Source organism: Amblyomma americanum, chromosome 11, assembly GCF_052857255.1.
Source record: "Amblyomma americanum isolate KBUSLIRL-KWMA chromosome 11, ASM5285725v1, whole genome shotgun sequence".
In the NCBI taxonomy this organism is placed as follows: Eukaryota; Metazoa; Arthropoda; class Arachnida; order Ixodida; family Ixodidae; genus Amblyomma; species Amblyomma americanum.
This window is the reverse complement of record NC_135507.1, coordinates 17,167,270-17,181,766: the sequence shown is the minus strand read 5'-3', so window position 1 is coordinate 17,181,766 and position 14,497 is coordinate 17,167,270. Positions and strand designations below refer to the sequence as shown.

The 14,497-nt window shown below is 45.7% G+C and overlaps 1 protein-coding gene across 4 annotated transcripts in view; it reads right to left on the bottom strand.

The window, feature by feature from the left end:
* Positions 1 to 14,497, bottom strand: part of LOC144109500 (acid-sensing ion channel 4-like) — a 93,301-nt gene that overhangs the window by 15,131 nt on the left and 63,673 nt on the right. For 3 of the 4 annotated variants that reach the window (XM_077642326.1, XM_077642325.1, XM_077642328.1), the window contains exons 2-7: positions 11,899 to 12,172; positions 6,671 to 6,887; positions 5,339 to 5,493; positions 4,147 to 4,250; positions 3,156 to 3,316; positions 1,928 to 2,032 (exon numbers count right to left, since the gene is read on the bottom strand). In XM_077642326.1, coding sequence (XP_077498452.1) covers positions 1,928 to 2,032; positions 3,156 to 3,316; positions 4,147 to 4,250; positions 5,339 to 5,493; positions 6,671 to 6,887; positions 11,899 to 12,134 — 978 coding nt within the window. In that variant the 5' untranslated portion in view covers positions 12,135 to 12,172. The remainder of the gene's footprint in view (positions 1 to 1,927; positions 2,033 to 3,155; positions 3,317 to 4,146; positions 4,251 to 5,338; positions 5,494 to 6,670; positions 6,888 to 11,898; positions 12,173 to 14,497) is intronic. The other variant, XM_077642327.1, reaches the window with a different exon arrangement.

Here is a 14,497-nt window from a genome sequence, read left to right as displayed (position 1 = left end):
TGGACTGGATCATGCTACCCGCTTTAACGGTTTGATCCCCCTCCTAGCAGCAGCTTGGGAAAAAAGTGCAAACGATCAACGCCATTCATGCGGCAGAGTACTCGTTAACATCAGTGTTCCCCCGGATGGAGCAGGATGCGACTCATGCGCCGGAGTAACAGTTAACATTAGTGTTCCCCCGAACGGTGTGGAATGCGGTTCATGCGGCAGAGTACTCGTCAACAATAGTGTTCCCCCGGACGGAGCAAAATGCGATACATAAGGCAGAGTACTCGTTAACATGAGTGCTCCCCCGGACGGAGAGGAATGTGGTTCATGCATCAGAGTAATAGTTAACATTAGTGTTCACCCGGACGAAGCGGATTCATGTGTACTCTGCTGTATGAATCGCCCTGTTCATCTGTACATTTTTTCTCCTTGTTCCCCGTCCTCCATCCTCGTAGGGCAGGATAGAAATCCCGCATTATTCTCGTTCATGTCTAAGCATTTTTGTTTGCTTGTTTTCATTCTGTAATTATAGAACACCTGAGAGAAAATTAGCAATCATTTGCATACTTCTTCACAGGGCTTAAGCGCCATGATCAGTGCATTTCATTACATTGCTCTAGATGGGTCTCGTGCCTGAAACTAACTGTGATGAGCATCGTGAACTGCACTTGTTCGCGAATGAAGCCAGTCTAGAGCTCTGTGTTCGTTGCAAATGACACGCAAACTCGCCCACGCTTCTTTTCTAGCGAGTCTGAAACCAATGCCATTATTTGAATTTGTACAACCTGATGCACACACACAGGAAAGGGATTTTTTAGGGTATCAATTGTTTTTAAAGATAAGAATACAGATACTTTTGTTGACTCTTTTAAAAAACTACAATTACTAATACAATTCCAAGAGCTTTGCTTCCTGAAACACTGTCTTACTGACAAGAGCTCAATGGAACCACGGAAAGCGAACTTCTTAATTTGGCATTTTCTCTTGCAATTACTTGCCCTTATCATTCAAATCGCGAGTTTCGTTGTGCAGGTTGAAGAGAGTATTAAGACAACAGATATTTTTGCGGTCAGGTAAATATTACTGGTAAGCGTAAATGCGTGGGCAAAGTCTCCCAACGTGCTTTGCAACTACTGGAGCAGTGGCAGACGACACATACAGTTGTCGTCAACACACCTGTCTGGAGCGATCAAGGGCCACGCTCTGCTGGGAGTTTTACGACATTTGCATTTCTCTTGCAGGACGAATACAGTTTTCAAACACTTTAGGAGTTAAACACGATTTCATGCACAATGGGACCAAGTTTAAAGCCCTATACTACTCGTAAATGATACAAGTGTGTTCCCGGTGCGCCGTCCGAGTACTCTAGACAAATGTGCGTGCGGCTTAGCATGAACAGGGAACACATAATTGCTTCCGCCTCTTACTTTTGCACATTGAGCTTTTCCTGTTGCTCGTGGTTTAAACTTATCATTAAGAGAAGGCATGCGTAGCAGGGGGCAGCAGAAAGTTAGGTGGGCAGATGAGATGAATAATAGATGAGTAACCTAACCTAACCTAGCCTAACTGAGATTAAGAAGTTTGCGGGCATACGTGGGCGCAGCTCGCAAAGGACAGGGGTGGCGGCGTCTTGCTGCAGTTGTGTGCCCCATTCCATTGCGCCAGAGATAGCGCGTAGTGAAAGGCTGCGTTTATGCGCACGGGTTGGTGACGTGATCGAGAACGCTTTTTCACTACGAGGATAAAGTCGCGTTAGTCGGGAAACATCACCTTATCAGTTTAGCGTTGAAATCTTTTCCTGCCGATACGCTCGCCTAACGTACATTGCACCGAATTCTCTCGTTTATTAGAGATGTTTCAGAGGTTTCTCTTCCTAAACTCTGACGTTAAATTCGCTAGTTAAAAGCTAGGGGTGGAGAGGGAGGGGGCACTATAGTACCACTTGCGTGTAGCTTGTTTGGCTGAACTGTATTTGTTGGTACCCCGGCGGCCAGTCGTGGCGACAGGGCTGTGGGTAAGGAGGCTCCAGTCGCCGCAAGGTCATCTGCGTTGAGTGCAGTGCACACAACAAGTTACAAGGTCGTCTGTCTCCCTCTTCCCCCGCCTCCTTACTGCGTCACGCACAAAGACTGCAGCAACTATAGCGTCGAGGCTGCCAGATTTCTTAACATGTATTTCACATTGGTTAAATGTGCTTGTAATCAAGCTTCCGCCCAGCGAAAGCGCTGGTCCATTGCGTTAGTCACTGCCCCCGCGCTTAATACATTTAGAGCGTATTTCTTTGTCTGGTAATAAAGTTCCCAGTAACTTTAAAATTTCAAGACTATTTCACAGCTCGCCAAGAAGGCGAAGCCGTACAATCTCATGCACCAATCTGGACGGCCCAGAAACACTCTGTCCCTGCCTAGCCCAAAGGTGCTCCTTCAGAACACACGGCGTACACAGTGAAGCAACCTCTACAATATGCAATTGGTTAGCAGTATATTTACCGTGTTTCGTTACGTTATCGAGGCATTTACTTGAGTCTTGTTTTGTTAGGTTCATTGCAGAAGTTAGTGTCATTTAAGCTACGGTAAACCAGTATATCGGGTTCTTTTTTTCAGCTACCTTTAAACTTTTTTTCTCCATGCCTAATGTGTTACATTCTGAGCAGCTATAAGATTATTCTTCTAACCGTTCTAATAAGTGGTGCGTACGATGGATGTCCACAGAACTATTAATCTCACTAATGCTAATCAATAGTCTCCCTCTATGAAATAGTATTTTTTGTCTCCGCACCGACCACATCACTCATTCATATTCATTCCTATATATCTTTTGGGCAGGCATCTATGACGTTACACACGAGCCGGAGACATGAGAATTGATGCCGATCGAACAGGTACACATCCCCATTCCCCACAAAAACTATGAAGAATTAATGGCACCGCCTCGCGTTTGGCGCGCGATGTACCGTGGTTTCTATTACCTATTTTATTCTGTTTTTTTTCCTTCGCATTTTCTTCGTGCCGCCTCGTTTTCTAAACGCAAATGGTTCCAGTGATTCTAGGCTTCTCAAGGAGGTTGCGTAAAAAAAGATTAGGAGGTGGCGCCCTCTGTTAGTCGCTTCAGCAACTCTATTTATCAGTGGCCCATTGCTTCCCCTAAGTGCCAATGTGTGGCCCCACCTTGCCAATGCGTAAGTATGTGGCGAAGTCTGGCGGGATGTGGATTCCGTTGCGATTGTAGTCCGATTCCACTCCCGGCTCGTGAATCATAACTTTGAAGCCGACTTCAGTCGAAAGAGGAAGGTACTCGTCGATTTCAGCGTCTAGCACCATCCGGAGCCCTGCGTGTAACGCCACATGTTCGTTATGCACGAACCATCTTCATGCTATTTGTTGCAGGAATATTTAAACAACAAAACACACAACGAGTTACCCTGTCATATTGGTGATGTCATATCAGATATTCAAAACCCAGATAAAATAGAATCTAGTCGTGCTTTCGGTTAGCTTTGAAATTATTCTTTGTGGCGCCTGCCAAAATGTTGTGTGTGATTAAGGAAAGCAGTTTATTTTTCTCAGAGAGTGAATATACATTTCATGCTGGTCATTGTTGTAGCGTCACTGAAACTGTTTTTAAAACACAATACGAAGAGTACCACAAGTCTTATAAATATGATCTGTCTAAAAAAACCACAACACGTAAACGCACAGACCCTCATCGAGAGAAGAGAACGGACACAGAACTGTTGATGAAGCTAGACAATATGGGCGGGAAGCTCACATTACATGTTGGTTTGTCATCCAAGTTTGACGTCATCTTAGACTCTATTCAACTGCTTTCCGATCAGTTGGCTTTCTTTAAACTCGTTAATACAGCCAAGGGAAAGACATTAAAGTGAAGGTTGGCTCTCAGGCGCTGTGCATCTTAAGTCGTTAGGAACGCAGGATGTCTGCTTTATTTATGGGCTTTATTTGAAAGATCTCGCAGTCCCCATGAAAGCTCAACGAGTATTAAAGCTCAATTCTTATCTTTCTTTTCTAATTTTTGTTTCAATTTTCTGCTCTTTCCTTAGTTCTCTCTTTAGATAGCTCTTTATCTCTTCTATTTATATTATTTCCTTCGTTCTCTCTTTCTTTCTTCGCTTCGGCTTCATACCACATACTCACTAACCGTTTGAGATGACACCCGTGTTTTCTGGGGCGAAGGAGAAGCCGTGTCTGAAGTTGAAGCAGTAGCAGGTGCCATAGCGACCGAATGGAACAGCGTATAGGAGTCTGTGGGAAGAAACAAAAAGAAACTTTAAAAACAAAAAAAGCTGTCGGCAAAGGCAAACGCAGGATTTCATCTCGTTATTATAAGGCAAGCCCGCCATTTATTACGAGCAGAACAAAATGTGGGTATTCAAACAGCTGAAGAGTAAGGCTTATTGGAGGCCAGCTAAATGAAAGATAAGCCTGTCTTTTAGGGATGTAAAACTATACTCATTCTTTTGTATTTAAGGCAAAGTAATTGCCAAGTCTTGCTTGTGCGAGCCGCACACTCTATTCAGAGTTCCCTGCATACGCAACACCATGTTTGTTCGGATACACGTTATAGTGTATAGCTGTGGGCGACCATAGATATCGGAAATAATTCTAGTCACGTGCAGCGTTTTCTGGAATATGCAAGATAGGCATAAGTTCTATAGGTGCCTTATGCCGAAATTACGCCGTCACCTTTAAATTGAGCTGGGCTGAAAGCCATGGCCAATCAGACAATCGACGCCGCTCAGAGCAGCTGCGGCTGTCGCCACCGCAAAGTTGCTCATTTCCTTTGGACACAAGTTCACCCAAAAACCAGTTCATTTGAGTCCCTCGCCAGCCTCCTCTTTTGTCCTTGACCCCGTCCAAGCCTGCCGCCACAGCCTGCGGACAATAGTCGCGTGTGGAAAATTAATACCTGGATAGCCTTTCACACTAGAGCGAGAAACCTAGAGAAACTTTCATTTTCTCGAGGTTAGCAGCGGCTGGCGCGGCCACGTATGCTGAGCTATGTGCAGCCCCTAAAGCAGACTCCCATATGACTAGGTTTGTCACGGCGCAAAAAAAAGCAAGATGTACGGATGGAACCAGCAACAACATACAGGCACAGCTTGATTCTTCTTTACGTCCTCCATGGCGTCAAGTACCCCCAGCTACGCGCGCGCCTACCACATCGGGACCAATCAGCGCTTGCGCACTGTTGGTGGGCGGGCTCGCGGTATTCCGGTATAGGTAACACAGTACAACGGTATGCTAGAGGCGCCTATTCTCAAGGCCTCCAGTATCGGTCCTCTCACAGCTAAAGTATGGATTATATGCTACGTTAAACCTCATATGCATACTTTTCTTTCCGGCAGTCGATCGACCCGAAGGAACACTCCAGGTACAGGTCGTCCCGTTGGTGGCCCATCCTCAGCCCGAGTTCAATGTCCCGCCTCTGGGTCCTCATAACCCATGCGGTGAAGTTGTCCGCTTCCCTCAGCAACTCCTCGCTCATCTCGATCCGGAAAGTGAGAAAAGTTGACAGTTCTTTGCTCTAATTTCCGTTACAAGCCGTTGAGCGTAGAGTGCGAAACAAAATGAAAATATAAAATGCAGCAGCACCTCGGTGAACTCTGCGCGGCGTTCTTCTTATCTGGACTGCGTGGTTCTCAAGGTATCTTTCGGGACACCTTTCCGTTAACGACTAACTGTTGATGCACTCGTCGTTCACAGTCTCGCCTTCTTTTTTCCTTTTTCATTGGTATTCGACGAATTTGCCACGTCGTGCTAGATATAATGCATGTGAATAAATACCATATTATTCACCTCAGCGCAACTATGCATGCGGCTGCATTGGAAAGCGGAATGGATTCCGCTGTTCGGAGCGTCAATAAAGAGACCATAATACATCCTTTCACCTAATTTCATTTTCTCTTGCATGGCTGAAGGCCGTTATCATGAATGAATTCATTATCTTTAATTCATCACTGAAGAAACTATTTGACAAAAATCTATTGGCATCACACCTTTCCCTTATCAATTTATCGACTTGGGCGTCGGCCTTCCAAACTTCAACCCTCCCGGTTAGTATATATAGATAGTCGCATAGAGCAACTGTCTCGTAGTACTTCTGGTCGTGGATTCGCGTCCCTAACAGGCGTTTTCGCTTGGCTATAAATAAGTATAAATATGTATATCTTTCGTTTCGTCACCGTAACCTACCGTAATAATCCCTTTTTTCCCTTCCTGTCGTTGGAAATTCATACTCGACTGATTAATATTTTTTTCTAATGCGGCAAGTCAAAATAGCACATACCCCCATAATCAGCCTCCATTACTGAATTCCCGTATGAAGTACCGCCTCTTGGACTCACGGACTATGAAGCTGCTCATGACTCCCCGTTACAGACATCTCACTCTGATTCGTGCAAACCACGTTGGTTGGTTGACAGTCACGCCATCTCCTCTATTCACGCTAGCTACTCAGATCTGCTTAAAATGCGATAAAGGAGAAAGAAAGGTTGCAGTGTGCGCTAAGAGTTACGTCTGTAGTTCGTAGATGACGCTTTTATTTGCTAACATTTAAGTAATGGCCGCAGGTCTAGCCCGAGTTTCCTTCGTAGTTCCGTATTCCGTAACTGGTACGACCGAAGGGCTCTGACGAGATGTATATAAACTTATATGCGAAATACCCAGACGTTCTCTATAGGTCGTCCATTGCACAGGCGCTCCTTCCAGTAGTCGGCCCCCCGCCGAGATGCCAAGTCTGTATCGTTGCCGCAGAGTACGGACCTCCGCACCTGGTTCATATTGCACACAGTGATGGCTGGAAGTGGCAGTTGACCACGCTCTGTCTCGGACAGACTGATGTCTATGGCGACGGGTCGCTCGGCAAACTCGGTCAACGTCCTGCAGCCAGTCATCATATTACGAATCACGTAGAATCAAGATTGTAGGCAATCGCTCTGGAGGGTTTTTAAAAACATAAAAGCGTATTCAAAAAGTCATTATAGTTTATAGAAATAAGATCCCAACGTAACCTTGAACACTGGACTTTGGTTAAAAGCCTTCTGCGTCGTTTTCAGCTGATACGCAGTCCTGACACTGAACAGCCAACAATTTATACCTTGTTCAGTTAGTGGCAAGTGAAAATGGTGTTTGGGTAAATCCTGACTTCTATGTTGAACACATTAACTGACTTAGCAGTCGGCTTCCTTCACACACCAAAAAGGAGACTACTCTCGGAAAAGCATCTTGCGTTTTTTCCTTTACAACGTACGAGGGGCGTTCACTATGTTTTGCTTCTTTGGCTGTAATGTTTGTTGATTCATGGAATTGAAACATATAAGCGAAAGACTGGAATGGCTACTTTCCTATCCGCGCATCGCTTTTAGACATTGCCTCCTCCAACGGCTCCACAATTCAGTCACCCGAGCTCTGGAGAACGCTTCTCCTCGGAGGCAAATACGCCCTCGCTGACATGTTGGGAGATCAGATGGATGCAGAGGTAGGCGGGCGCTCTCAAGAGCATTTGCCGCATGGATGCCTGATCAGGAGACTCTGGCCTTCACGGGCATCAGAGTGGAACTCACAAAGAATGCCTCCCAGAATGTTACGTCATAAACAGTGCTAATGTCACAATGCTAAAATGGCGGCGCTTGTCTGGCAGCCTTGAAGACCGAAATTTCTACCCTCCAGAAGCCCCACCCTCCACCCACCTCAACCTTCCATAAAAATTGGGTCGCGTGTGTGAAGCCTCGACTTATAGTAAAACCATTCAGTAGATTAAAAACATTAAAGTAATCATCGAAGGTAAACCCAACTACTTTCGCAGGATTGTCGCATCTGATGGCTGACCATCCCGTAATTGTTCATTTTATTCAACATTACTAATAATAATAATAATTGGTTTTTGGGGAAAGGAGATGGCGCAGTATCTGTCTCATATATCGTTGGACACCTGAACCGCGCCGTAAGGGAAGTAATAAAAGCAGTCCGTATCCTCGGCAAGCTTGGGCTGGCTGGGGTATGGGCTAGCTACGCAAGTTATCATGATGAGGGGGTTGGTGTTGTGAACAAATTACCCTATGACCTCATGTGGTCTGGCTAGCCCAATACTCCGCACTCATGACCGAAGAGTGGGCTAGCTGGGCTGTCCACCAGGATCATAAAGATACACTTGTAGAGGGAAATCTCCCTCATGACGCCATGCGATCCAACTAGACCAATTCTCGGCCCACAAGCACAGAAAGTGCGCTAGCTGGGCTTAGGATATGACCGGAGAGCTCGTGCTTAATGGAATTTTCCCGAAAATGCCATGTCACTGAGCTAAACCAGTCATCAGCTCACGTGGCCGGAAAGTTGGTTTAGCTTAGCTAACCATTATAATTGATATCTAAAATGCATAGCCATTACATAGAGATTACGATGTAGACACATCGCAAATAATTAGTTACTTAGTCATTATGCTATACGCATAGAGTATTCTCTTTCCGCAAAATTATGTTAAGATCAACCAGCTGCTTAACGTCTTCATATTTTCCTATAAGCATTACTGGATGAAAAAACCTTACTGATCAGGTAGTAACGCAAAATTTCTCGCCACGCTTTGAGGCACAGCTGCAATAACTGCTGATTTTACGAGTGCTCATATACTTCGGTCATTTGGTCTGCTTATAACATAATCTATTACATTCTTGTTCGCGATGACTGTGATGCAGTATTCTAATGCTCTAATATTGTAATAATGGAAACGTAAGGCTACATGGTTTACCGGGAACTTTGTAAATATGAAATTTGTGATCAGGAGAGACGTCAAAAAGCCCCTACCATTTGATCCCGCTGGGCACAGGAGAAAAAGCTAGGTTTCAATTTAATGTGCTCATGAGCTCTCATATTCTAGTAGTCTCGGCTGAAAAATACCGTTTTATTCTGTTACCTCAGTTCCGGTAGTTGTTAGAATATAAACCATCACCCCTTTAAGGAGCTACGCATTGTGTAAAGTCCCCATGCCCATTTAGCTACTGTGTTGCCTAACCTAAGTTACCTAAGATTGGGTTGTGGAGAAAATTTGTTTTCTGGAAAGGACAGACGCAGTTGCTGTCAGACTACTCGGTAGACACCTGAACCACGCCATGAGGGATTGCATTGGATTGTAAAGCAGTTATTTCGCCGAAAATAGATTGCTACAGAAGAGTCATGTTAGGTGGCCGTCAGCCCATGGCTGTTGGCGACCTGATCGGCTCACTCAATAATTCGGACTTAAGTCCACGGGCCTGAGCTGGCCAGCACGGCCTCCCACCGCTCGAGAGAATGAACTAATAATAAACCCGCCTCTAAGTCTAATTTCTAATTCTAAATAACTCTAATTTCGACCATCTGGTGTTCTTTACGTCCACTTACACTGCACTGAACACGGAAGCTTTGTTGCGCTTCGCCTTTACTAAAACGCGGCCGCCTCAACCGCGATTCATCCCGCGTCCTAAGGATCAGTAGCACGTCGTAAGTTGTGAAGAAAGCAGAGGCTTGCTCGGTACCCAAATTGTGAAACATTTCGCACCATCATCGCCACGAATGAACGTTGAAAATAACGGTAACGCCATTCGCAGCCTCTCCATGCTACCATAAGTGCGCAGCATTTATTTGTGCAGGTTTTGCTCAAACATTTCGTCGATAACCATGAAACCTGGAGGACAACTTTACGCCACTTAGTCCCCGTAATTGCGCAAACATTTATACCCGTCCACTAAATGACAATATTGTACACGGCTTTGTATCCGGAACCCAACAGCACAGGCCGCGTTGCGAATGGAGGCGAAACGCAAAAGGCGCCCGTGTGCTGTGCGACGTCAGTGCACGTTAAAGATCCCCAGGTGGCCGAAATTATTCAAGATCCATTTGTAAATTCTTCCGCCTTCCATCATTATCATTCTTCGCCATGGTGCCCCAAGGAGTTGCTCAGTGATGGAGGTTGCGTATCTCTCCCCGACATTGCAGCAACGGTCGCAGCACCACCTCCGCATACAATCTGCAGACCAATGGTTTGGTTCAGTGCTTTATCCACATCCTCGACGACATGATGGTGCGTATGTTGCTTCCGATCACTGCAAATGGGACCACGTTCTACCATTGGCCACCAATGCTTAGAACTCCGCTATTCAAGCCACACTGGATTCTCGCCATACTTTCTCCTTTATGGCCACGAGCCTTCTTGCACAATGGGCACAATTCTGCCATGCCGATGTGATGCTTTCGAATTTACGACTATTTCCCAAGCCGCAGCTTATGCCGAAGAATACCTCCAGCTAGCTTCCGGTTCCTTCACTTAGCACACCCAGCAGCGGCAGAAATGCACCCGTGATCAATTTGCAGTTCTTCCAGCTTCTTCCCGACTCCCTGGTCTGCCTGTAGGTACCTTCCTCCACCCCCAGCCTTTCCTCCAAACTTCTTGGCAAGTAACAGGACCCTATCTGATTATCAAGCAAATATCACCGGTCAATTACCTCATCAGGCCACTCACGCCATCCACTCATCACCGTCGCCGAGGCAGTGAAATTTGACACACCCACTGCCTCAAACACTATTACGGCCCCGCCATCATCACATCCCCATAAGCCGCAAGGATTGCTCCTTTTCGCCCGGAGGTAGTTGTCGACAGACCTTCGCCTCCGGAACCTCTCCAGCTAGCGCTCAAGGAAGAAGACGATGACAACCGCCTCAACGCTTCGAAACTCCGCAATGCACCCTGGCCAATCCCTCCCGCCGTGGGTATGTGCCATTAAACTTGAAGAAATCATCATCATTATAATCATCATGATCACTCGTATTTGTTCTTAGAGCGACTGCTGAATGCAGGCCATCCTATCAAAATATTGCCACGTAGCACCGGGTAGGACGAGTTTTATGACAAGATATATATTAAACAAAAAACCCGCCGCGGTGGCTCAGTGGTTAGGGCGCTCGACTACTGATCCGGAGTTCCCGGGTTCGAACCCGACCGCGGCGGCTGCGTTTTTATGGAGGAAAAACGCTAAGGTGCCCGTGTGCTGCGCGATGTCAGTGCACGTTAAAGGTCCCCAGGTGGTCGAAATTATTCCGGAGCCCTCCACTACGGCACCTATTCTTCCTTTCTTTCACTCCCTCCTTTATCCCTTCCCTTACGGCGCGGTTCAGGTGTCCAAAGATATATGAGACATACTGCGCCATTTCCTTTCCCCAAAAAACAATTATTATTATTATTATATATATTAAACATATCAAACATGTTTGATTTCGCTATGATTTGACAGCAGAGTATGCATCATTTTGTACGCCGTTGCCAATGTCCTCAATTCCTGTTTTTTAAGTAGTGTTGTAATTATACTATATTAGAGCACAACTTAAAAAACAGGAGTTGGGGATAATCGCAACCGTCCACAATATCCTACTGCATGTTCCGTTGAAAAATTACCGCAGTTAAGGAAACTAAACCTTGAATGCTTCGATTTGTTAAACAAGTCGCAGTATTAAAAAAGGATCTCCTTAAATTTTCGGTTTTTGATTGGCACTGTTTAGGTAACAACAAATTCGTGAATCACGGACTCTGTCCTTGTCGCGGAGGGATAGTATGTGGCACCCTTCAGTGGGAGCGGAGCTTCACGGTAGGCTTAAGTTCTTTCCGACTGTAATATTTCAGGCGTCGTTACCTCAGAAAGAAGCACGCAATCGAAACTTCGGTGCCTGTACCCTTTAAGTTACCAAAATGCTCTGGTAACACACCATGTTTCAGCCTTACTCACAACATAAGCAATGCTTACAGAGAACTAGGCGTGAACCATAAATTTGACGTTACTCAATGGATGCCTAGTACAGCTGCCGTTCCCAAGTTATTTAACCTTATAGAGCAATTGTGGGGGGGGGGGGGGGGGGGGGGTGACTGTACCTGGCAATGTCCCAGCATGTCAACCCCGCGAAGACCGCGAGCATCACGACCCAGCAGGCGCGTCTTGCGACGGGCACTTGCGGACCGAAGACGACCTTCATGCCTGGAATCTGGGACCTGTACAGGAGTGTACTGAGGTGTCGGAACATGGACGCCTTCTGGCTGTTTTTCTCTGCACGTATGGTGTGTTCACGTTGCGCTCCAAGCGTCACATGATGAGGCCCGCCTGCCTGCATTGCCTCCGGTACGAAGGGAAGGCTTCGTCCCCTGTACCCTGCATAAAGTATTACCAAACGGATTACGCGCAGACTTTTACAAAGCATAGACTCTAAAGGTGCTCTCGAGAGCTAAAACTGCGAAACTGTGGAATACTGAAGCTATTTAACGGTGCCTGCGATACGCAGCACTGTCGCAGGGCGCAAGTTAATATAAACGAAATAGACAACGCACAGAAGTGCTTCAGGCTAGCACGTGCTACGTCTGGATTACCACAAGGCACGAAATGCATCAGGGTGTTAAGTTTAGGCAGCAAATGGCATTCCATCGGACTCTTCTGTAAATGGGAAATGTCTTAGAGGTCCCTGTATTCTTCCAAGTCTAAATCTGCGCTTGTGAATACATTCGCAACAGTGCTGTGCGCGTGTGTTTTAATTCCTCTAAAATGAACTAATCACGCGCACAACCTGGACGCATTTCTTATTGTGCAAATAGTTTGTATATATTACTTCTCCCCCTATCCTCTCTTCCTGTCCCCTCACCTCTTTCATTTAATTTCTCCATTCTGCCTGCTATCCTTTATTTCCGCTACCCCAGCTCAGGTGCTTCAGTAAGTATCGATGGCAGATGCCGGGGCTAGCAAAAATCTTTTCCTTGCTTTTAACTATTATTTTAATAAAAAAACACTACCACCACCAATACATTCGCGCTCCTCCATCCCCGTGGCGAGCTTAGACCTGCATATGCAAGGCAGGTCACCATTACAACATTAGCAATATAAGGAACACACAGGTACACCTGCGCACGCCACCAAGGAAGATCTTAGTGTTACTGCAAAAAAGCCGTTTAAACCGGACTTCAAAGCGTGACTAACGGTTTGCTTTTTTTTAATTGGTTTTGGGGAAAGGAAATGGCGCAGTATCTGTCTCATATATCGTTGGACACCTGAACCGCGCCGTAAGGGAAGGGATAAAGGAGGGAGTGATAATAATAATAATAATAATAATAATAATAATAATAATAATAATAATAATAATAATAATAATTGGTTTTGGGGGGAAAGGAAATGGCGCAGTATCTGTCTCATATATCGTTGGACACCTGAACCGCGCCGTAAGGGAAGGGTAAAGGAGGGAGTCAAAGAAGAAAGGAAGAGAGAGGTGCCGTAGTGGAGGGCTCCGGAATAATTTCGACCACCTGGGGATCTTTAACGTCCACTGACATCGCACAGCACACGGGCGCCTTAGCGTTTTTCCTCCATAAAGGGAGTGATAAGCGTACATTTCGATTGAAGTCATCTAAAATCACTGCCTTAGCCCCCAGAGCGCTGTTTTGTCATGGCTTCTTTTATCTCAATTTTAATGCCGTTTTAACTCCGAAGTTTTTCTGACTATCATTTCGGATTGCAGAAGGTGGGTGACGCTTGTCTGGATCATGTTTATAATCGTTAGTTTCAAATGCGTAACGCTACTACGCCTTACTATCCTTGCCTCTTCGTTTGCAGGCAAACAACACGCACGCTATGACGCCTGTGCAGTCAAACAGCAGCGCACATACGTAGTTACGTTAGCTTAGCGGTCATTGAACAGTCGATTCTTTCTTGAAAAGCCCAAGTCATCGAAATGTAAAATTAAGAGCACCAGTAATATGAACAACACCGACAGAGCACCGTAACCAATATGCCTCTTTCAGTTTTGCTGCTTAACTATAAGCAAGGACGTGAACAACACTTCACGAAATTCTGGCACCGGTAAAAGAAAACTAGTACTGAAGCTCTCAACATGTTATCGGCGCCCGTTATGTACGCTCGGTTTGAATTAAACCACTAGACACTCACCTTTTCAGACGGAAAGTCGTGTTCTATGCTTATTCAACCAACTGCCCGTGTAACGTCGTGTATTTGAAGTTTCAGCAAACGAAAATTCCTGCCTGGAAGACGAACGCGTGTTTTTATCACGATTCCTCTGCCACTGAAACATCAAGAAAACGCAAATGTCGACACGCGATTTTTGCGTTCCGCCCGCAGACCACGCCAACTTTGGCTTTCAAATTACGTACACGCCACCGTAGCCTTTGGCAATATTTCATCAACTCTAATTTCCATATCGCTGTACATTATTTTATCTTTTCTCGCATGAGCAGTTTAGTTTGGTAGAACTTACTTTTATGGCTCTTTGCGGATCGTCACGGCGATGACCGAGGTAGCATTCGCAGTGGGGTATCGCGTGACAACGCTATGAAACTAGAGCAGGTGTGTCTGCGGATTCACTGCTGCAAGGTACATCGAAGAAAGTTTAGAAATTTTCTCATTTGCCTACCCCCGATGTGTTTTGAAATACAGATGCAAGGGAGGTCCGGTGAGCAATGATATTAATTGATGTAT